Source organism: Balaenoptera ricei, chromosome 10 (assembly GCF_028023285.1).
Source record: "Balaenoptera ricei isolate mBalRic1 chromosome 10, mBalRic1.hap2, whole genome shotgun sequence".
NCBI lineage: Eukaryota > Metazoa > Chordata > Mammalia > Artiodactyla > Balaenopteridae > Balaenoptera > Balaenoptera ricei.
In genome coordinates, this window is record NC_082648.1 from 25,244,385 (window position 1) to 25,267,159 (window position 22,775).

Consider the following 22,775-nt stretch of genomic DNA (forward strand, 5'->3'; position numbering starts at 1 on the left):
CTTCAGCCTATGCTTTAGAAACTCTGCCCTGGTTACTATGTGGGGTCTGCCTGATCAGTTGATCCTTGGTATAAGGCTAAAACATAACAGGATCAGAAAAGGTAAAAGAAGGAGAAAGAAGACTTTCTGGAACAATCGGAGCCAAAGAGAAGGGTCACAGTGGCCGGTTGATTTGCCCGGATGGGCGATACTTCTGGACGCCAGGTGATGTGGGGAGGTTGCAGTGGAGGTGCCTGGAGGGTGACGCTGGATTTGGAAGAGGCAGTTTTCTCTCCCGTAGAAGCTCTGTGGCAAATGTCCGCTTTTGTGCATCCAAGTCTTAGTGCCGGTGTTTTAGCCATATGGGCATCAACAGAAGTAAAAATCTCCTAATATTCTGCAAGCAAAACTCCGCTCCCTTAAGTCTCCCCCAGGAATTTCCAAAAGGCTAAATTTCCTGAGAAGGGGTCCCTGGGACCAATAACATCTTCCTCATTGAGTTCATAAGAGAAGCATTAAGTAGAAATTAGATCTTGTTCATAATATGCAAATTTCGCCATTCAACATTTGTAGTTTCCCAGGGAATTTTCCCTTTGGTTATACAGCAGTGGGGCTGTTTTTCTGGTGTGTTAAGTAACAACATTTGCCTCATCTCACTTTCCTGGCTCGGTCTCAGTGACGGATAGTTAGAAAAAGCAAATTTTCTAAAAGCAATTTTTAGAAAATTCAGCACATTTTCTTTTAATAATTAAGGACCTGTTAAGTTTGTCAATTTAGAAAACTTTTTGGATTCCTATGTAGAATCTCATGACACATTCATTTAAACTGAAAGCATATGCTTGCTTTGAAAGAGTATTGACATTTTGGGAGAATCTGGGAAATGCAATAATAGAAATAAATGGATTTGGCAATCCCCTTGGCAGCAGTAAAATTTCCTATTAACCACAGTGTGAACTTGGAATGCCGAGCAGTCTCTTAACTACCATTCCTTTGTTGGGGTGTTTTGTTGTTGTTGGATCCAGAAATGACGTCTCTCACAAAGGAAAAAGACTGTGATTTTGGGGGAGGTGGGAAGGGGGTGCTGATAGACTTTACCAGCTCCTCTGAAAAAACTGAATTGTGAAAGTTAAATTATGAATGTCTGACTAAGGCTATCTTTTCAGAGTGCATGTTTTTCTGTGGCTCTGCTGTCTTTCCTAGTAGAAGGAAAAGAAGAAAATTGGATCCTACCCTGAGTAGCCTTTTTTATGTTCTAGTTTACTGGGCGATGCAATGGAAATCTAGCTTACAGGCCCTTGCCCTAGTGTTTCTGCTTGATTCTTTATGGAAGCCACATAGGAGAACTGTCTGGAGGACAGGTTCATGTTAAGTGGTGGTGAAGACCGCAAAGCCACACTCACTATAGTTAGAATTATGAGTAGATCCCCTGCAATCCCCCCTCCCCCTCGCAGTGGGTTTGCAGGATGAGTCAGGTCACTCACCGTAGCCACAACGGGAGGCAGTCGGATGCCCGCCCCGCCCTGTGTGGTGTGCGTGGCCTTTAACACCTCTCTCCCCAGCTGAAAGCTGAGGAAGGGAACGATGGACAGTTCTGACGCTGTCTCATCACACAGCTGCAGGCACGGAGACAGAGCTCACACAAAGACCTCACACAGGGGCTGGCACGGAGTAGGTCCTGAGGAAAGGTTCTTCCTGAGTCCCCTCCTCCCTTGCTCCTTTGGCTCTTGAGGTCTTCATCTGCTCGGTGAAGTCCCTGCCCTGGACCCCGGGAGCAGAACGCCTGCCCCCCACGGCCTTGCTCCTGCACCACATGCGCATGGAGGTGGGCTGGGAGGGGTGGGGGAACGAGTCCCAAGCCAGCATCTCTTCAAAGCACACAAAATATTTATGCCAAGCTCTTCCGCGATTTGAAGGAAAGCGTAGAAACAATGTCCCCAGGTTGGGACCTGGAAGAGAAGGCAGCTGCGACTAGCCTGGTTTAGCCAGGATTCACCTACCCCGCAGAAAAAGAGTCATTTTGATGATGCAGTGGAATGCACGTCCCTGGTTTTGGCTCAGGCGGGTTGCTGTCTGAATCCCAGCTCTGCCCTCACCAGCTGTATGACTTGGGTTAGATGTTCCACCTCCATGAGCCTCAGTGGCCGACTCTGTGAAAGGTGCACATTAATCTCTCCAGGCTCCTGTAATTGTGGGATAAATGCGCAAGGGCATCGTGCTTAGCAAAGCATCATGCGCGTGGGACGATGCAGTCCCTGGTAGCTCCCTGGGCTCCTCCCCCTCTCTAGCTGGATTCTCATCTGGATTTTCTACCTGAAGCCTCACTGATTTCTCAGCAAAGGCAGGATGCTGCTCCAAGGTAGTATTGCCTCTGAAAAGAAAAGGGACTTCCAAATTCCTTTCTGATCTTCCATTTACATTTCAGCAAAGAGATTAGAAACTTGGAGTCATGGTTAAAACCATAGATTCCTGCAGCTAGACAGCTTTACAGAATCACCTGGTCCCATCTCTTATTTTGAAGAGAAGGAAACTGAGTCTCAAGGAGGTTGAATATTGCCTGAAGCTGTTCAATAGCAGGAATAGAAAATGTGTTACCTCCTTCTGATGTATTATTAATTTTATACTAAGAAGATGAGCTTCAGGGCTTCCCTGGTGGCGCAGTGGTTAGGAATCTGCCTGCCGATGCAGGGGACACGGGTTCGAGCCCTGGTCTGGGAAGATCCCACATGCCGCGGAGCGGCTGGGCCCGTGAGCCACAATGACTGAGCCTGCGTGTCTGGAGCCTGTGCTCCAAAACAAGAGAGGCCGCGATAGTGAGAGGCCCGCGCACTGAGATGAAGAGTGGCCCCCACTTGCCACAACTAGAGAAAGTCCTCACACAGAAATGAAGACCCAACACAGCCATAAATAAATAAATAAATTAAATTAAAAAAAAAAAAAAAACCAAAAGGTTGCCATAATCTTTAAGAAAAAAAAGGAAAAAAAAAGAAGATGAGCTTCAAATTGAAGTGAGGAATTATATCCCTGGGCTAGTAATAATTAATAATAACTAAGGCTTATTTCATCTTTATTGGGGGCTAGGTCCTGCGTTAAGTACTTACACGCATTCTCCTGTTTAGGATTCATGAAGGACCTGGTTACTAGTATTATTTTTACTTTATAAGTGAGTGATTGGAGCCATTGCAAGATCAAATTGTTCTCCCAAGGTCACACACTGCTATGTGGTAGAGCTGAGATCCAAACTCACTGAGCTCCACAACTCCTAGTCCTGAGGGCAGCATGGGGAGACGGTCAGCACCGCTGTGTGATGTAACCGAATGGCTGGCTCTAGAGGTCCCACTTCACAGCTCGTGTCACATGACCTCCCTCACCGTCCCCGGATCTGTAACAGGGGAGTGAAGGTGCCTGCCCTCCACAAACCCTCAGTGGGCAGGTTCATGAGACGTGAGGAGGTGCTTTGTAATTTGTCATTCAAGCGTTACTGTCCTTTTCACTTGGAGGAGGAGAGGTGGCAGAAAGGTTGAGGGCAGACAGCCCTGCGGTGGTGGCACCACAGGAAAGCACCAGGGTGGGCCCTGTACGACGGAGGGAGGTTGGCAGAATTAGTAAGGAGTCAGCAAGAAGGGAGGGAGCCTTAAAGCCTCCTTCACCTCCCCAAGGTGCTTCCTGGGACAGACCCCCGCAGGCCACAGGCAAGCGTGAGCCAGAGGGGACACAGACAACATGCATATTTCTCTTTCTGTCCTTGGTATTTCTCCTCCTGGTCTACACAGAGCATTTTTAGATTTGAAAGTTTTTTGAGGCTCTCTAACAACTTATATTGTGAATTTAGCCTCTGTGTCAGGGCAAAGTTGATCTCCTACTGGGTTTGTGATAATAAGTTGATGTGCTTGGTTCTCTAAAGTAAGACAATGTACGCAAGAAGAAATTTCCAGTGAATACCTGCATTTCTAGTATTCTTTTAATTGATTTGTACCTTCTTTAAGCTATGAGTCAAGAGTTGTTCCAAGTCATTCCCCAGCACAGGAGCTTAAGGGCACTAGATTGCAAATGAGGCCAGGAAAGATTATGAGAGTTAAAGGGGTGGGAAAATGATTTTCGGGACAGGAAAGACCACTGAAAACTCCTATACTTGACAAAGCAGTCTGGTCTGTTTAATTATCCTCTGTCAGAAATATTTATGCAAGGAAAGAAAATGATGACCTTCCAATGCCTTCAAGAGCGTATAAACAAAACAAGGGTCCTTTAAAGCTTGCTCTCCCTGACAGTACTTCCTGTGCAGAACTGTCTTCTGGCCTCAGGAGTGTTTATTGCAGCCATCACAGCAAAAGCAAGGATTGAGAAAAGGGACCCTGCCTTCTTCCTTGCAAACCACACTATGGATTTAAAACAACTCACTCATGCTCAAATCATTGGTAAACACAGCATGACTGAGAAGAGTTTTGGTGGGGGAGAGTTACTTACAAAAATATTTTAATAATTAGTAACCTGTTAATCTGTTTAGATACAAATGACTCCCAAATCTTGAGGAAGTAGGTAAACATTGTCATCATTCCCTAGATAATTCAGTTTTATACAGACATGGAATATAAGATGATGAAATGCAAATGAAACAATATTTTGGGTGAACTAGAAGAGCTGTTACTTTAAAACCTCTGTAATATTCTCTCAAGTGTAGTTTGCATGTTTCTATTTCTCAAACAGTGACCAGGGGTCAGTTTGGCTGGGTGTCTGGGTTTATACAGTGTGGGGAGCCACAGAAAATAAGGAAGAAAGTGGCAGGATTATGGGAAGTCCTGAATGTTCATACGTTTGGACTGTATGTGTGTATGTGATGGAGAATCAATGACATTCAGAGGGAGGGTGGAAGAAGAGTAGATATTGGAAATGGAAAAGAAACATAATGTGTTATAATACAAAAATGAAATAAAGAGCTTCAAAAACAGTGGGAGGTCAACAGGATCATATTCTTCACTTCAGAGAAATCATGGGGAGTGAGAGCCCAGAGAACCTTTGGAATTCACAGCTGATGTTTAGAGAGCAGCTCCACCGGAGGCTGAATGAACAGGTGGGGGGAAGGAGAAGCACCAAGTGCTAACCGTTCTTCTCACCAATTTGATCAGAGAAAGGAAGGAGTGAGGGGAACCACTTGAGGGAGTAGCTGAACAGAGAGATGTTCCCCAGGGGAATGTGGGGCATGTGGAAGTCTGTGGGATGGGAAGAATCTGAAGACCTAAGAGAATGCCCATGATAATGGACAGGGAAAGGTAGAGAAAGAGAATCAAGAACACATGTGGATTTTACACTAATGACTAATGGCTAAAATAAAAGAGACTGACGACACCAGATGTTAGTGAGGATGTTAAGCAAGTGGATCTCTCGCCAGTGTTGATGGAGTGAAAAGCAGTACAATTACTTTGGAGAACTGTTTGTTTGGCAGGTTCTTAAAACCTTAAAGATACATCTACCCACAATTCTATTCCTAGGTATTTATCCCAGAATACTACACATACAAACCTATAAACAAACCAAGTATCTACCCACAGGAAAATGGATAAACAAATTACAGCATATTCATACAATGAAATATTACTCATCAGTTAAAAAAAACATGTAACATGCAACAACGTGGATAAGACTTAAAAAAAATCATGCTGCATGAAAATATCCAGATGCCAAAAAAGTATATATGAAATGTTCACCTTTAAATGAAGTTCTATGACAAGCTAAAACTAGTTTGTGGTGAAAAAATTTGAACAATGATTGCCTCAGGGGAGGGAGAAATTTACTGGAAAGAGGCATGAGGGGTCTTTCTGGGGTGAAATGTTCTATGTGTTATTTTGGGGGTAATTACAACAGTATATAAAATTGCCAAAACTCATTGTACCAAACACTAAAGATTGTGCACTTTTGCGTTGAATCATGCCTCAGTTTTAAAAAACCACATAACCACAGGTGTGAGCACCAGGCTTATTAGGGAGGCAAGACAACCCTTCCTCCCTTGGAAGAACAAAAGAAGAGGGCATCTGTGAATATGTAAGAAATGAGGTAGGAAGAAGGGAAGCTGCAAAAATTAACCTTAAATGACTTGAATATTCTTAGTAAAAGTAAAGGATTATGTCATCTTCTGGGTGTGTGCATAGGCACTGAGGAGGGGAACAAAGGATACTTATATTAGGAAAACAGAAAATATTTGGGAGCTATTATAAGACCATAAGGGATGAATTTCTAGTAGCTCTAACTCCTGATCCTGCTTTTCCCCCACAATGCTGTCTTCAGAGTTTTGTAAGGGTCGCATTGAACTCAGATGTATGTTTTTACCTCCAACACTTGAGAGACTGGATGAGGGTCTAGGACACACATACAGAGACACTGCATCTTGGAGTGGGGGTGGTGCAGTGAAAGATAATGTTAGATTACATATAAAAATAAAATTAGTTATTACAGTGGTCTTCAGTCTCTCAAAGCTTGACACTACCTAACAAATCTTGTCCTTGAGTATTTATTTAATTGGGGGAGGGAATGATTAGGGAAAAAGGCTTAAAATGATTCTCGGGGTGGGGAGAGGAGTGATAATGAGAAAAAGTTGAGAACTATTGGTCTGCCTACAAAATGCAGGCAATGGGGGCGGGTGGGGGGTACCTTGAGTTGGAGGCACAGTTGAGCAAGTAAATGATGGTCAAGGTGTGAGTCTAAGCTGATGTCACATACATTAATGAAATAGATCATAGAAATGAGAGATGGGATTACACATTATAAACATAAAAATCAGAACAGAGGTTCTAACAATGGTAAAGAGCAGGGCCACTAGGAATGAGGGAGTAAGAGGGAAATAACATTTGTCCCAGAAGGGAGGCATGTCAACGTCAAGATCTTAAAGGGAGAGACAATGTGAGCACAGAGAGAGCTTGGAGGTGGCAGGTTGTTATCCCACGACCCCTTCCAAGGGTCAGAAGGAGTGACAGAGAGGGGAAAGGAAGGGTGGGAAGAGGTTAATAAGTGAAGGGCAAAGAGGAACATTTCAGAATTCAGGCACTAGAGAATGAAAAGGTGTGCATAATTAAAAAGCCCATGGCATGGCCATGTCGGTGAATGGTCAAGGTAGAGCAGAAGTGGCAGGCCCTGGAGGGAAGGCAGCAGAGGAACTGGGTGATGGATGCAACTGAATTCACTAAAGGTTGCAGAGTCCCTGAGGACGACAAGAGAATGTACAAGGCTGTGACACGGCCCTGATGAGGATGGAGATGGTGGCAATGAGCTGCTGGATTGGGCTTCAAAGGAGCTGGAGAAGGAGACCTGGAGAGAGACAAGTGTGAACTACATAAAGACCCCGAGGAGAAATCGCAATGGGGTTAAGACTACAGATAAGTAAGACTGGAGGTAACCTGGATGTGAACAGGTCACCATGGGAGTGGGGGTGGGGAGGAGGATTTTATTCCAAGAGGTGGATGCAGAAGTTGCCCACCCAAAGTTGACATCCTAATGTGGTGAGAAGGACCTCAAAAAGTTTTTCTTTATCCAGTCGGCTGGCATTTTGGATTCTCTGGGGTTTCAGGTAAAAGGTAGAGAAGGGGAGAACTGCTATCTTGAGTGTATAAAACTTCCTTTTTATGAAATAAAAGGCAGTGTGGCTAATGCCAAAGCTATAAGGAAATTTATCCCAAACATTGAAATTTATTTCAAAGCTAATGGTTACCCTTTTTTCCACATCCTTTTATTCTTTAGAAATTCAATTTTCTAAAGGATTAGCCTGAAGAAAATAAAATGTATATTGTTATCAAACTCATCTTCTAAATAGCTCAATTTTGGAAATTCTATTTCATTTTCTTCTGACTTTTGATTATAAGATTTATTGTAACACCCATATAACACCCATATCCTATTATGTGAATAGAAGGTAATTTTGGCAATGGGAGGGACAATACGATTCTTTAAAATGAAAATATTCTGTTTCAGTAGCAAATACCAAATACTGTCTTACCCAAGCTGTCACAGAAGCATTTTCCCATGCCCCGAATTAAAGTATTCTATTATGTTCTCTAGAGCCATCAGGGATTTCTGCTCTTTCATCCATAAAAACTGTATGCTAATCTTGCCTATTTTCTTTTACATTTTAGGTTCCAAGCAAAGCCAACAATAATTAATATAAATTAAGAATGCTGGCATGGAAAGCTGTTCGTTATCAATCTGTCACACTGTAAACGTGCTGTACAGAATCATAACAGATTAGCTTCAAAGTCCGGGGAAATGGTCATGAAAGAGGTCAAATATATTTGGATAAGAGTCAGTGACATGCACTGCTGTGAACAGGTTTAAAGCTGTCTGTCATATAACTCCAAGAATTCAAATGGAATTTGTCCTTAGTGCTCTAAGGTTTCTGGGATGCTCTGACAGAATCACATGTTATTTAGAGTTTCTGGTCTGGAGAAAAACTCATTTCTCTCAAAGTCAAGGTCATTAATAAAGGTCTGTGCTGTCCAATATAGCAGCCACTAACCACATGTGGCTATTGAACACTTGAAATATGACTAGTCTCAGGTATGCTGTATGTGTAAAACATACACTGGATTTCAAATATTAATTATAAAAAAGAAGGTACACTATCACATTAATATTTTTACATGTTCAATTTAAAAATTAATTTTCATATTAATTATGTTAAAATGATAATATTTTGAATATACTGGGGTTAAATAAAATATATTATTAATATTAATTTCACCTTTTTATATTTTAAAATATGACTACCTGAAAAATTTAAATTATAGATTCTGGCTCCCATTGTATTTCTGTTGGGCAGGGCTGCTCTGGGCTGTATCTCAGTTTTGCAATGAGCCACAAGGTGGCAGTAGAGTGTGGTGATTAAGGGCAAGGGTACTTGGACAGAAAGTTTGAGGTTCAATTCCCACAAATTCTATTTCCTCACTAAGGGACCTTGGCACCTAACTTACCTTCTCCAAATTTTAGTTTCTCATTTATAAAAGAGGAGAAGTGATAGTGTCTTCCACTCAGGGATGATGGAATCTAAACTGCTCATATCTAAGGAGATCACCTGGGTTCTTAGAAGGAGCATGAAGTTCTAGGTTACAAAAAAGAACACAATTTTCACACCATTGTAAAGCAATTATACTCCAATAAAGATGTTAAAAAAAAAAAAAAAACACAATTTTAAAAAGTTAGCTGCCTAACGAGAAATAGATAGGGTATAAAACTTAAATAGTAAAACGGATCAAATAAAAACATATTTAAAATATTCTTATCCTCTTTATGCCTTTGACCCATTGCCAGTTAGAGCAGAACTATATTAAGGAAAGCAGATCCAACGTGGAGTAAACGTGGATCAGTTCTGCTGTTTTCTGGGTCACCTCTCTCTGCTTCTAAAGGACATAATGGAAACAAACCTTACTGTTTCCTGATTAAAAAAAAAACAGGAAGTTCCTTCCTCCCAAAAGGAAATCACATGCCATTTAATAGCTAAATATTAAGTAATTTTTGGATTGGAGAGTTATTTGGGCAGCATGGGTAATGGAAAGTGAATAGGACAGGGCAGGCAATTAATCCTGGGTCAGCAGAGCCTGGGCCAAGGTCACATGAAATCTCCAAACCTTGGTTTCTTCATCTGTAAAATGGGGATGAGGATGAGAATGCCTCTCACAATAGTTTTAAAGATTAAATTAAATAATGGATATAAAACCCACTTGTCTGTAAACTGTTACATAAATATTAGCTACTATCATGATTTTATTCTACTGGATTCTAAGACTCATCTACACAGATGGAGCCACTTTGCTCTCTGTTTAATGTGAAAGAGCAGAAGGTAAACAAGGGTGACTTTGTACCTGGCACTTAACCTTGGTTCCTATTCTTGGTTCTTATTCTTCCCTATCTAAAAGGGTCATTGGGAGGGCTTTATTTTTTTTAAAAAAAAAAGCACTCAGAGTCATACAAATGTGAAGCGTTGTTGGTTTGGATAATCATTGAGTTGATTTTACTTAAAAAGAGAGAAAAATCCAGGAGCCCCACCTACTGTGAAAAGTAGCCATTGCTATGCTCCAAAAAATATTTCCTTGTACTCTTAACTCACATACACTAACTCAAGGTAATAGTCAGAGGCAATAATATGTGAATTGAAAAAGGAAGGCTGAAGTATGCATGTCTCGTTCAGGTCTGGGCAAGATGAAATTTAAAAGAATCTCTGCCACCATTTTCAAGTAGAGCCACATTCAGCACAGTGTAATAATCACAACTGTAGGATATCATTCCTAACAAGATCTATCATTTTGTGTCCAGGCCATCAAAACTGGTTTCTTTGTAAAAAAAAAAAAAAAAAATACTCATCTGTACTATTTTTGAAATCAGTACTGTATAATGCTGGTATCCCAAAAGACATGAGCAGGATTTATCCACCCATTAAGTTATTTGGGCTCTAAGCTGGACATATACAGATGCAACAGTGATTTTTAAAAATGAGTCCTTAGAACTTCACATAAATAAATAAGACGTCATAAAAATAGTAAAATAAAAGCACCCTATTGACCTGTAAACTGTTATCTACAATAACTAGAACACATTTTCCCCACAGCTTTTGATTTGCTATTATTTTTAAAGAGAACGTACTAGTGCTAAAAGGTTTTTCTGTCACAGCGTGTACTTCTTCATTTACTTGTTTTTCATCACTCTCAATTTGTATAATATTTTAACAAGCTATCTAATTTTTTTTTTTTTTTTTTTGCCACACGGCATGCGGGATCTTAGATGTCCGAGACCAGGGATCGAACCCGTGCCCCCTGCAGTGGAAGTGCAGAATCCTAACAGCTGGACTGCCAGGGAATTCCCTAAACTATCTAATTTAAAAAATTTATTAAGTTCATTTAGTTTTTGCTGATTTATACTTTTATTTTTTTCATTTTAACTGTACTTTCCTTGCATTTCCTTATTTCGGTAGAGTAGTCCCTTGATTTTGTGTTCCAGTATATGGATAAAGCCATTCTTAAACAAAACTTCAGACTTGGGATGGCATCTATCACCTTATGTGATGTTAGATTATTCTGTGATTACTTTACCCAATGTTTCTGTTCAAATGGGATTAAATAAGAACATGCATTAACACATGTGCACACCAAGAAAAAGGACTAATATCTCTATGCATATATAAGATTCAAGGAGTGGGAGGGAGATGCAAGAGGGCAGGGATATGGGGATATATGTATACATATAGCCGATTCACTTTGTTATACAGCAGAAACTAACACAACATTGTAAAGCAATTAAACTCCAATAAAGATGTTTAAAAAAAAATAAATACAATAAAATTCAAGGAGTAAAAAGGAACGTGAAGAAGATGCATCCACTGAGGTACTGAGGCAATTAAGCCAATCCTGTTAGGGAGAGGATAAAAGAACAAAGCAAACCACTAGCCCTAAAGGTACCAAATGTGCTCTGTGAAGTTCAGAGACAAGGAAACCAATTCAGTAAGTGTGTGGGTCGTCAGCAACCTAACAAGCACAGATAAATGCATCACTGCTCTCTGATTCCAACCGTGTTCACCCTTTTATTCCCATTTCTGATGTTTTCAATCTGTTTTTTTTTTTTTAACATCTTTATTGGGGTATAATTGCTTTACAATGGTGTGTTAGTTTCTGCTTTATAACAAAGTGAATCAGCTATACATATACATATATCGCCATATCTCCTCACTCTTGTGTCTCCCTCCCTCCCTCCCTATCCCACCCCTCTAGGTGGTCACAAAGCACAGAGCTGATCTCCCTGTGCTATGCGGCTGCTTCCCACTAGCTATCTATTTTACATTTGGTAGTGTATATATGTCCATGCCACTCTCTCACTTCGTCCCAGCTTACCCTTCCCCCTCCCCATGTCCTCAAGTCCATTCTCTATATCTGCGTCTTTATTCCTGTCCTGCTCCTAGGTTCTTCAGAACTTTTTTTTTCTTTTTTCTTTTTTTAAGATTCCACGTATATGTTTTAGCATACAGTATTTGTTTTTCTCTTTCTGACTTACTTCACTCTGTATGACAGACTCTAGGTCCATCCACCTCACTACAAAAAACTCAATTTTGTTTCTTTTTATGGCTGAGTAATATTCCATTGTATATATATGTGCCACATCTTCTTTATCCATTCATCTGTCAATGGACACTTAGGTTGCTTCCATGTCCTGGCTATTGTAAATAGAGCTGCAATGAACATTGTGGTACATGACTATTTTTGAATTATGGTTTTCTCAGGGTATATGCCCAGTAGTGGGATTGCTGGGTCGTATGGTAGTTCCATTTTTAGTGTTTTAAGGAACCTCCATACTGTTCTCCATAGTGGCTGTATCAGTTTACATTCCCACCAACAGCACAAGAGGGTTCCCTTTTCTCCACACCCTCTCCAGCATTTATTGTTTGTAGATTTTTTGATGATGGCCATTCTGACTGGTGTGAGGTGATACCTCATTGTAGTTTTGATTTGCATTTCTCTAATGTCAATCTGTTTTTTAAGGCGTAGAAGTTAAATTCCATAGCCACCACCATTTCCACTATGATTATCGCCACTACTACCATTGCCGTTGCCATCACCAACTTGCCTAGACTTTATATTAATAGAAATACAAGATGCAAAAGTACCCCTTTGTCTTCAGGGAGACTAACTGCACCATCAGTCTTTTCCAGGGCAGTGAGTGAAAAGCAAACACCAGTGATTATGCCTGGGAGGTCTTCAGAGAGCAAGAGTCACCGTTGCTAATTCCAAGAAAGCCTCAGTTTGTTTCTTACCTATAGCACAAACTGTGCATGAGCTGTGGTTTTGCCTTTTGGCTCACCTTCAGAGCATGCTGCTTTTCCTAGACCAGCACTTTTCCCAAGTATATTCATGAAATTCTTGGGAAATGCCTACCAAAAATGATTGACTTTGGGAAATGCTGTATTCCATACTCCCTTCTTAAATATTCACAGGGCATTTAGCATATTAAGGATTCTGGCAATAAAGGAACTATCTTTGCTTAATTCAGCATTTCCTAAGTTTATTTGACCGTGTAGCCATTCCCTCTTCCCAGCCCTCTACAGACAACATATGAACATCTCCCAGAACTAATACTTCCAGAGAGACACTCTGGGAAATACTCTTTTTGATTGATAAGGGATAGAATTAATTCAGATGAGTATTGCATCCTCCCAACACTTGAAAACCCTAACTATTCTGCCCTAGGAAGAGGAGACAACACCACAACCAAATGAGTGTTGAAAAGGAAAGGATTTCTTGAAACTACAAGGTCTTCTGATCAAAGGTACACGTTCTACTTACCTAAGGAGATTCCCAAGATTGAAAAGAGCCCGGTTGTGCTGTGGATTTAGCTGGAGAGCCCTCTGATAGTACATCTTTGCCTCTGCTGTGTCTCTGGTCAGTGTTCCAAGGTTGTTCAGGGCACTTGCATGGCGCGGATACAACCTGAACAATTAGAAATATTAAGCCATGATTGTTCAAAAACTTCAGAGTTGGTCACAATTTGCTTGTTCTTCACCCCCCACTCCTCACCCCAGGTATGCCACAACAAAAATGAAACACTGAATTCTTCCTTTATTTTAATGGTATGTCTATGTCACATCTTAACAGTCAACCATTTGTGCACCTGCAGGCAAATAAACAAGGCAGGAAAGCACATAATTGACACATGGTGGCATAAGTAAATTACCCCCAAAGAGTGCAAAAATAAATAGTATGCAAAGCTACCGGGGTTAAATAAATTCAGCTTGGAGCCTACTTTCAACTTCCTTTGATTGAAAATCCTCATTGCCACCGGTGCTGACTTTCTGGCCTAGCGGGACTGCTGACTAGCTGCCTGTATAATGCCCACTATTTACACAAGATGTTGGGAGTTCCCTGGATGAGGGATCTTCATGAATATATTTGAACTGGAGCATCAATAAAACCGCCATTATTGAGAAGGTGATACAAACGTCTCCCCATAAAAATAAACTTTCTCCCTCAAATGGCTCTCCATCTTGACTCTCCTATTCCATTTTGTCTCATTTCCCCACTACTGTTATTTGACACCACCTGCTCTGATAGTGTCTGGGAATGAAAATCCTAACATATAAAAATTTAAAAAGGCACGATGACGTGAAAACAGCGATCCTAATGTTCAAAAGCAAATGTAAAGGAGGACTGCGTACACATCAGTAAAGCAAATTTATGGTGATTGAGAAAGGAAGAGAATCAATTTACTTCCTTAACTAGAAACTATAAGGAAGGTAAATCAGCCTGCTGCTGCATACACAGCTGAGTTGATTTTGCTGCGCTCAGAGGAGACATATTTAGTCGTCAAACAGGTTCGCTCCATCTCTGTCACCCAGAGGATTTTGAATAAGCCTGTGAAGCTGGCTTTTAATGTAGGAAAGGCAAGATAATGCCCAAGTAATAAAAACAGGATCTGTACTTGTCAAGTTTCTTGACAATCAAATGCCATGCTTGTCCCCTCCCAGCCTGTTCCGTACCTTCTAAGAAGATCAATTTAATTTGGGGACAGAAGGGGATCCTATTAAAAGGCCAAGGAAGACAAGCTGCATAGCTTTTTTTTTTTTTTAATCTTTGCCTAACCCAGAGTTTCCTAAGTTTATTGGACCATGTAATCCTCCCTTCCTTACTGCCTTATAGCTCAGCTATTAGCATCCCTCAGTATTTTCAGGAAGACAATCTGTGTAATGCTCCTCCTGATTGACAAGGAATAGAATCAATTCAGATGAATGTTACGTCCTCCCAAGGCTTGAAAGCCCTAATTATTCACAATAATTCTGTAGGCTGTTGGGAGAGATACATTATGAGAGGAAGTTGGGAAAAAACACACACACACAACGTGTTTGCTTCTTTCTGGTCACCTTTAATTAGCAAAGACAACCTGAGGGTACCTGGTACCAGTCCCCTAACACCCACCCTCACAGTTCTTGGGGTACACAAGTCCTTGGTGCTCTCTCACAGATGCCTCTACAGGACATCAGAGCTAAGAGAAGATGCTCTCGTACCTGCCCACTCATTCCATGCCCAGAACAGCCTCCTGGGAAGCTGTGTCTAAGAATTACTTTGGGAATGGTTACAGAGAGCATATCACAGCCAGGACTTTAATTCTTCCAATTAAAAAAAAAATGTTTGGATGTTGAGCAAAGCTCTCTGACTTCCAAAAGATTTAAGAGGGGGGGGGGTCCTGTGAACATGGTGAGAACAGTTCTTATTTTTTCTCTGATGACGAACAGCAAGAGAAAGCATCCTGGTAACCTCTGCCTTCCCAGAAGAGGCAATTTCTTAAAACTTGGTCTTTTCCTCATTTCTTTATAGGCTTTGGAGCCCTCAAAATAAATGTTTGAGGTGAAAGCACTAAATATGGGAAAGGACAGTCTAAATTCAATAAGAGCATCTACGATGGGCTCCCTGTCACGCAGCTGCCCTCTCCCGCTGGTTATCAGCCCGCCTTTTTGGACTTTGTCACCATCCCACTGCCATTTAAAGGAATGGCATGGGGACTTCCCTGGTGGCGCAGTGGTTAAGAATTCGCCTGCCAATGCAGGGGACACGGGTTCGACCCCTGGTCCGGGAAGATCCCACATGCCGCGGAGCAACTAAGCCCGTGCGCCAAGAGCCCGTGCTCCGCAACAAGAGAAGCCACCGCAATGAGAAGCCCGCGCACTGCAACTAGAGAAAGCCCATGCACAGCAGCAACAGACCCCAACGCAGCCAAAAATAAATAAATAAATAAATTTAAAGGAATGGCATGTATTGATATAATACTTTCAAAGTTCACTGACTACAAAAAGGTTTCTCTTTTTTTTTCAAACCAGAAACAGAACGTAAGTTCACACTGAACTCTCAAAAACAGAAACAAGCAGTGAGAAGGGAAGTAAAGAGAAACAAATATAAATACTATGAGGCAAAAAAAGGTCTTTAGCATGCCTTGTGCTCCAAGCTTAGGACAGGGCTTTGTGGTCGGGCACAGCAGCGAAGAGGCTTTGTGTTAGCAGAGTCCCAACCCACCCAGGAAGGGGATTGCTGACATCTACTGTGATTTACTGAATCTATTGCCACTCACAGCCCTCCACCTGGAAAACGTGTGATATTGTTTACTCCTGGTAATAGTAAAGATCTGCTAGCAACAGCCCTTCCCTCTGGGCATCTGATTAGGTTCACTTAATCATGAGCAAGCATTACATTATTTATGAAACAAAGCTGAATTTCATGAAAAGGATTCTTTAATCAGGTCAGGAAAAAATTATCACTTTTAATTTTGTTTTTTATATAGATGTAGACATTTTCTTAAAACATATACGCTTCTCTTGTTTACTGAAGACCTATGCAAGGACGAAACTTATTTTTGTGTGTTTACTTTTTAAATAAAGTTGTTTAAATGAGCTTGGGTCTAATTCAACCCTGAGGTCTCCAAGAGGGGAATTTTCTATTAGAAAGATGAATAATTTAAGAGATGTCTATGTTGCTACATCAATTGTCAGGATAAATTAAGTGTGTCTTGACTTTGACGCCTACAGGTATGTTTTACAAAAGTTCTGGTAGTGATTATTCCCTTCCCCATGTAAAGAACCTTGACAAAAGCTTCACTGAAAAGAAGGAGAGTGGTAATTTTCAGGCCTGTTTTTTTAAGACCAGTGCGAACAGCCACTGGATTTTCTTTCTTAGTCTTACTCAACATTTATATTGTATATGGGGGCTCTCTTGCTATTTACTTATTATTATTTTTAAAAATTTCACTGAGTTAAATTTTTAAAATTTATTATAGGGAAAATGTATAATATTGTCAAATAGTTCTGGGGTATAAGGAAGTTTATTCTTTCTCTTTAAAAAATAAATCTAGGTATAGAGATACAATTCTATGAGTTGAAGAGAATATTTTTCAAGTATTGTATGATTTATATTCTCAATTTATATTCTCTATGATTTATATTCCCATTTGAGCATTTAATGGCTTCTTACTTTTTATCTGGTGGCCTTTCCTTAAGCAGAATTAATAAAGTAGGTAGTTAAGGACATTATTATTCTCCTCCATTCCCAGGCAACTTATCTCTGAAGAATGAATATCAACAACATGTTAACAGGAAATCATCACTGTGAGGGAACAGTTGCCTAAGTGAAAAACAGAAGGCAGGAGCAAAAGAAAATGGGTCTAAAAAAACCTAGTATGTATTAGTGATATTTTACATTTTAGAGTGCTTTCCCATATACTATCTCATTTAACCTTCTAATTCTTCAAGTAGAATTATTGTACTATTTTACAGTTGAGGAATGGGGGATGGGAGAAATTAAAGAAAAAATAAATTACTTTTTAAAAAAAAATATTTCAGGAGTTGTGTTCTTAAGTGTTAAAAAGTCAGATGGTTCCTGTAAATCTATGTATTTTCCCGAACAATCCATGAGTCATTCAACCTTCAGCAAATAAATATACTGCTATCAATTAGAGCTTCCATTCAGAATAATTTCCCTTTCTATCCTTGGGCCAGTCCATTCAGCTATGATCCTATAGGAACTACTTCTCAGTGACAGAAGTGAAATAAAGTCAATACTCGGGAAACGTGGCTGAGATTCTTCTTCGCTGGGAAAACCTGTCTCCTGCCATACAAAATACTCATGGTATCTCTAAAAAGCACAGTATTATGGGAAGCTATTTGGAAGTAACAACATTCAGTCAGTGTTTAAGGCACAGATACATGCTCTCCGATCTACTGTTCTTAAGCTTCAATCTCAACTAAAGATCCATAGAGATAAGATGTATATGACTAAAGTCTAGTTTTATATTTTATTCAGTTATTTACTTTAAATTTTGTACACTCTGTTCAAAAGTTAGAATTCTGTTACTTTTTCATTATTTGAGTACCTTCTAAGGCATTTCATTGTTCAAGCAAGAGTGTATGTATCATGTGCTCCAGTTTGCAATTTCCTTTCAGAATATACACACCCTGATTTATTTATCTGATTTTCATTCCACACATTAATTTATTTGAGGTGAAGTATGCTAAGGTCAGATATTTATTTTCTATTTCCTGTTGAGAAAAAAAAGAATCCAAAAGAAAAACATGACTGGGAAAAAAATTCAACCACGAGATCTAAATTTCACGGAACTAAAAAATACCCAAAGTAAACTTCATTTCAGGATTCAGCAGCAGCCGCAGCATATTTTCAATCATTCTAGTCCCTGCCATTTCTCAAGTGCCTGATTATAAAATTTGAATCATCATGTCATTAAATTGCACCAGAATGACATTGATCATTTACCAGTCTGCTTCTTTAATTGTCTGAAATAGCCATTAACACCCAGCAGCAAGTCTTGCCACTTTCTTTTGGTACCGTACTCCTTCCCATCCATTAGATAGTCTTCGAAAAAACCTCAAATGCAATTTAGGGAAGTATGACACACTCCAGTGAGGGACCAACTAAATTATCTGATCTCTCACAATGGATGACCTCTAGTAGCGATCCAGAAGGACTCCGCCCAATTGATTTTTCAAGACAATTTAGAGTAAAACCACGCCCTCAGGAAATGACTCATTTTAAGTGGCTGTATTTTCCTGATTCCTGAGAATTTTCCTCTGGAGGTTGGGAAATGTATTGAATTAAATACTTCCTTGCTCTTTTAAATAGAAAATAGTGAACATATTTTAACTTTTCTCAAGGGCTTCAGGTGACCATGGTGAACTTTGGTTTTTGCGGCAGATGAATGGGAAATTACTCTGGTGGAGTGGAAATATAACTGTGATTGGAGTCAGAAGCCATGGGTGACTTTCTTGCTGTGTGATTTTGAACTTATGTCTGTGCTTTAGTTGCCCTCTCTATAACAATAAGGTCCATAACATATTAACTCTCTGGGTGAACAAATGGGATGGTGGATATAAGATGTCCACCTTCATACCTGATACACTCCATACATTTGATGTTCTGGGGTTGGCTACAGGACCTCTGGGTGGGTATACTTGGCTCTCTCCACAGCCCTAATGAACCCATGCCAGCAGGAAGCTGCCAGCTCTCCTTCTTTCACGTGGACTTCTCATCCTCCAAAAAATCATTCTCCTTACTGCTAAGGCCTCTGACTTGCTTCCATCAGTCAAAATAACCTCCATTATTTCTTCATCACTAACCCAATGAACACTCAAGTTGTCTTGTATCCATCTGTTTGTCCCACACCACGGGTGCTCAGATGTGAAGGACATTTGGCCCTCTTCATTTTAAGAATGTAGGAATGTTCCTTGTCAAGCACTCACTCCAACAAAGTCTGTCAATCTTTCATCATCTGAAGCAAATGATCCCCAAAGGCACCAGAGCAATTTCCTCCAAGCCTTTCCGATACGCTCAACACCAAACGGAATTCCAGACACGCACAATTTTAAGAGCTACATCCAAGGTTATAAGGAGATTCAAAGTCTTATGTGACAGATCAATGTGCTCGTAGAATCTTTATTGTAATAACACTTCGCAGCATGAATAGCACTCTGGCTGTTAGATTGAGTTAGGAAAAAAAGACAGTGGTGGGCAGGAAGAGTGTATCCATGTTCGCAGTTAATAAGTGCCAACCAAGGACATCAGGAGGGGTGGGGAGAGAAAGGCGTGTGTATCCTAAAGATCCACCTCAGGAATTGGGGGTCACCACTGGCATGTAATGGGAATGGGCAGTGGCTAGGGGTGTTAAATGTGTGTAAGCATATTAGAGGGTGGAAACTGCAGTGGAGAAAATTGAAGCAAAGCAGAGGAACAGGGTATGCTGGGGTTGGCAGGGAGACCAGGGTAGACCTTGCAGACAAGATGACATCACCTGGAGGGTCCTGAAGGGAGGGAGGGAAGCAGCCATTTAGAGAAGGAGGGGAAGTGTTCTGGGAAGAAGGAAGGACAAATACAGAGTCTCTGTAATAGGTGTGAATGAAAAATGTTGCCTGCTGTATCAGTAAACAAAGGATGTTGTGGCCATCTAGCCATCACACTACAGCCACCCAGATGATGAGCCCTGAGGGAACTCAGGATAGAAACAGGATGTCCACCGTCTAGCAGTCAACTGCTGCAGCCACCCCCAGTGGTGGACCCTGAGGAGACTCAGGATGAGAAAGCACAGGATACAGGCCCCAGATAGCTCAGGTGCATATCAAAGGAATGATTTCAGTGAGCCCAGACTCTTGCATCTTCCCATACACAGAAAAGCACTAAATTCCTTAACTTGAGATATCTGGTTTTCTTTAATTAACAGTAATCTTTTGATGTTCTGACTACCTGGTCTTTGTTGCAAAAACCCTTATACATCCTGGATCCCCCCACTTGCTTCTTCGGAGCAGTCTCTCAGAGTTATCTGAAATGCTGTGTCTCGGGCTTAAGTCCTCAGTTTTGTCCGCCGAATAAAATGTAACTCTCAAATTTTAGGTCGTGCATTTTTTTCTGGTTGCCATAAGAATGTGACGACTGGTATGTGCCTGGAGCCCCGCATGGCTGGAGCTGAGACAGCAAGAGGTGTAGTAGGAGGTAAGGTCTGAGAGGCAGGGGGACCAGACGGTGCAGGACGTGGAGACCCCTGCAGGGGCCCTGATTCTCACCGTGACTGAGATGGAAGCAAGCAGAACGTTCTGAGCACAGGATTACTATGAACTTCCCTGTGGCTGCTGGGTTGAGAACAGACTGAAGGAAGGGAGGAAGGAGAAGTGAAAATGGGGGAAGCCAGAGAACACTGCAGTAATCCAGGTGAGAGAGATGGGCAGTGGAGGCGGAGAGAAGTGGTCAGATTGGGGGTGTATGAATAACATTCACTGAGTTTATCATGGCCAGGTATTTAGACACTGCTTTACACCTTGCATGTGAATTATTCCAGCCCTATGAGGTAGGTAACACCACTATTCTCATTTTAACAGAAAATCTAAATGATATTCTGTTGAACTGTCATATTTACTTATATAAGAAATCATAAATTAAGCCAGTGTAGTGGGTGCTGTCTTATACCACCCAGATACCCCTCAAGTCTGAGGCACTTGACAGCTCACAGCTGAGTTCTTCTCTGGGCATTGCTTTACCCGAGGCTACTCTTCTCTGCCTGGGGCCAGTGATTGGTTGATAGGGGGTATAAAGGTTCCATCTCTTTCATGACAACTCTGAGGGGCCACCCCATCTCCAGAGCTCCCTAAGGGCTCCTCTGAGCCCCTGCGAATGCACTGTATCTCTCCTTCTCCCTCTGCCCATCTTGCTTCCCTGGCTTCCTTCCCTGGTGTTCCAGAGAGCACTCCTTAATGAACTTCCCGCTTGCTAATCTCTACCTTGGATTTTGTTTCCTGGGGAACTGCAGTGAGGTTTTGAAGTGAAATGGTGGTTTAAGGCAGAAAAAAGAGAGAGCAGATGTTTTTGAATATAAATTATAGAACTTTCATTTTGAAATATAGTCCATAAGTATGGCCACAATATGACTAAAATTCTAGTTTTCTAAATGAATTTCTAAATCAAATTCTTGGATTTAGTGAATAAAGCTGCTAGACTTAATTAACACAAAATATACATAGTGAGAATATAATTTCATCAACAAAAAGGAACAAACATGATTTCAATTGTGCTACTGGAAAGCATATTTAGACATTTATAAATAAAAGTACCACACCAACGGAAGAACCCCTCTCCACTTGTTAAACTTGGTTAACAAATGGTGTTGGAATTTTCAATCTTTCCAGAAATACATGGCAGCTGGTATCTAAGGCCACCTGTAGTCATGAGAGTTATTTTAAATGTTCATTCAAAATAGCCTGGGTAAAGAAGGACTTCTTAAATAATCATTAAATCCTGATTTAAAAAAAAGTTCAAACTCTACCAGTTTTATAGACAACATTTTTCAAAGGAATTATAATAACCTTACTGATATACTCAGGACATCAATGAGCAGTGGGTTCATTAGACATAGTTAGATTTCTTTACACTCTAACAATATGGCTTTCTTCAATAATCATTGTCTCATTACTTCCTTTTCCCACATACACTTATTATAGTCTAACGAAGTCTCTGTAGACTTCCACTTATCCACACAGGAGGGAATACAAAGAATGAGAGCAGTGGGTACCGTTATCATGACAAGTCTCTATTTTATGCATTAAAAAATTCCAATCAGAAAGATTTTAGCTTCTCCTTTCCAATGCGTTAGCCAATTAAATATCAGTTGTAGACTTCTTTTGTACAGGAGTTTTAAAAGTACATTTCTTTCCTTTTAGTTATGCCAATAAGAAGAGCCTGGTCAGGGACTTCAACCCACCTCCCCCCACCCCGCCCCCATGAACACAGTTTCCTTTCCCTTCAGATTTTCTATTTAAAACATCAACAGCAGATACATTAGGAGTGGACAAGGCCCCTCTAAGGATACCAAGGCTGCCAAAAACACACCTGAGTTCCCTCAGGGAAGGGGAATGCATCTCCTACTCAATAGGACTTATGGGAGGGGGGACATCTTAGATGATTTCTGTGTATTTCATGTGAAACCATACCTGTGAAAAGAAAATAGCTATCTGGGTGACTGAGGATCACAGCCCTTTTCTAAGGATGAAATCCTGCATGTGGCTGATATCCAACCACCTGGGGTGCATCAGCTAGTCTGGGTATGGCAGGGGCTTACTGTGGAGGCTGGAGGGAAGAGGACATCTAAGTGAACAAATGTTCAGTGGAACATGGGGCATTTTCCTGCTGACAGTGAAGAGACTTTGTTGATCCACCTGAACAAAGGTGAACTCTATTCTCATTCCCAGGTTCAGGGTTCTTGATGACCAGCCCGTATTAACCAACCAGTAATTGAGCCTTGCAGGA

At 40.9% G+C, this 22,775-nt stretch overlaps 1 protein-coding gene across 4 annotated transcripts in view; it reads right to left on the reverse strand.

Annotated features, from left to right (window-relative positions):
* TMTC1 (transmembrane O-mannosyltransferase targeting cadherins 1) overlaps nucleotides 1-22,775 on the reverse strand; it is a 261,149-nt gene that overhangs the window by 34,576 nt on the left and 203,798 nt on the right. For all 4 annotated transcript variants that reach the window (XM_059935565.1, XM_059935563.1, XM_059935562.1 and 1 more), the window contains one exon: nucleotides 13,281-13,424. In XM_059935565.1, coding sequence (XP_059791548.1) covers nucleotides 13,281-13,424 — 144 coding nt within the window. The remainder of the gene's footprint in view (nucleotides 1-13,280; nucleotides 13,425-22,775) is intronic.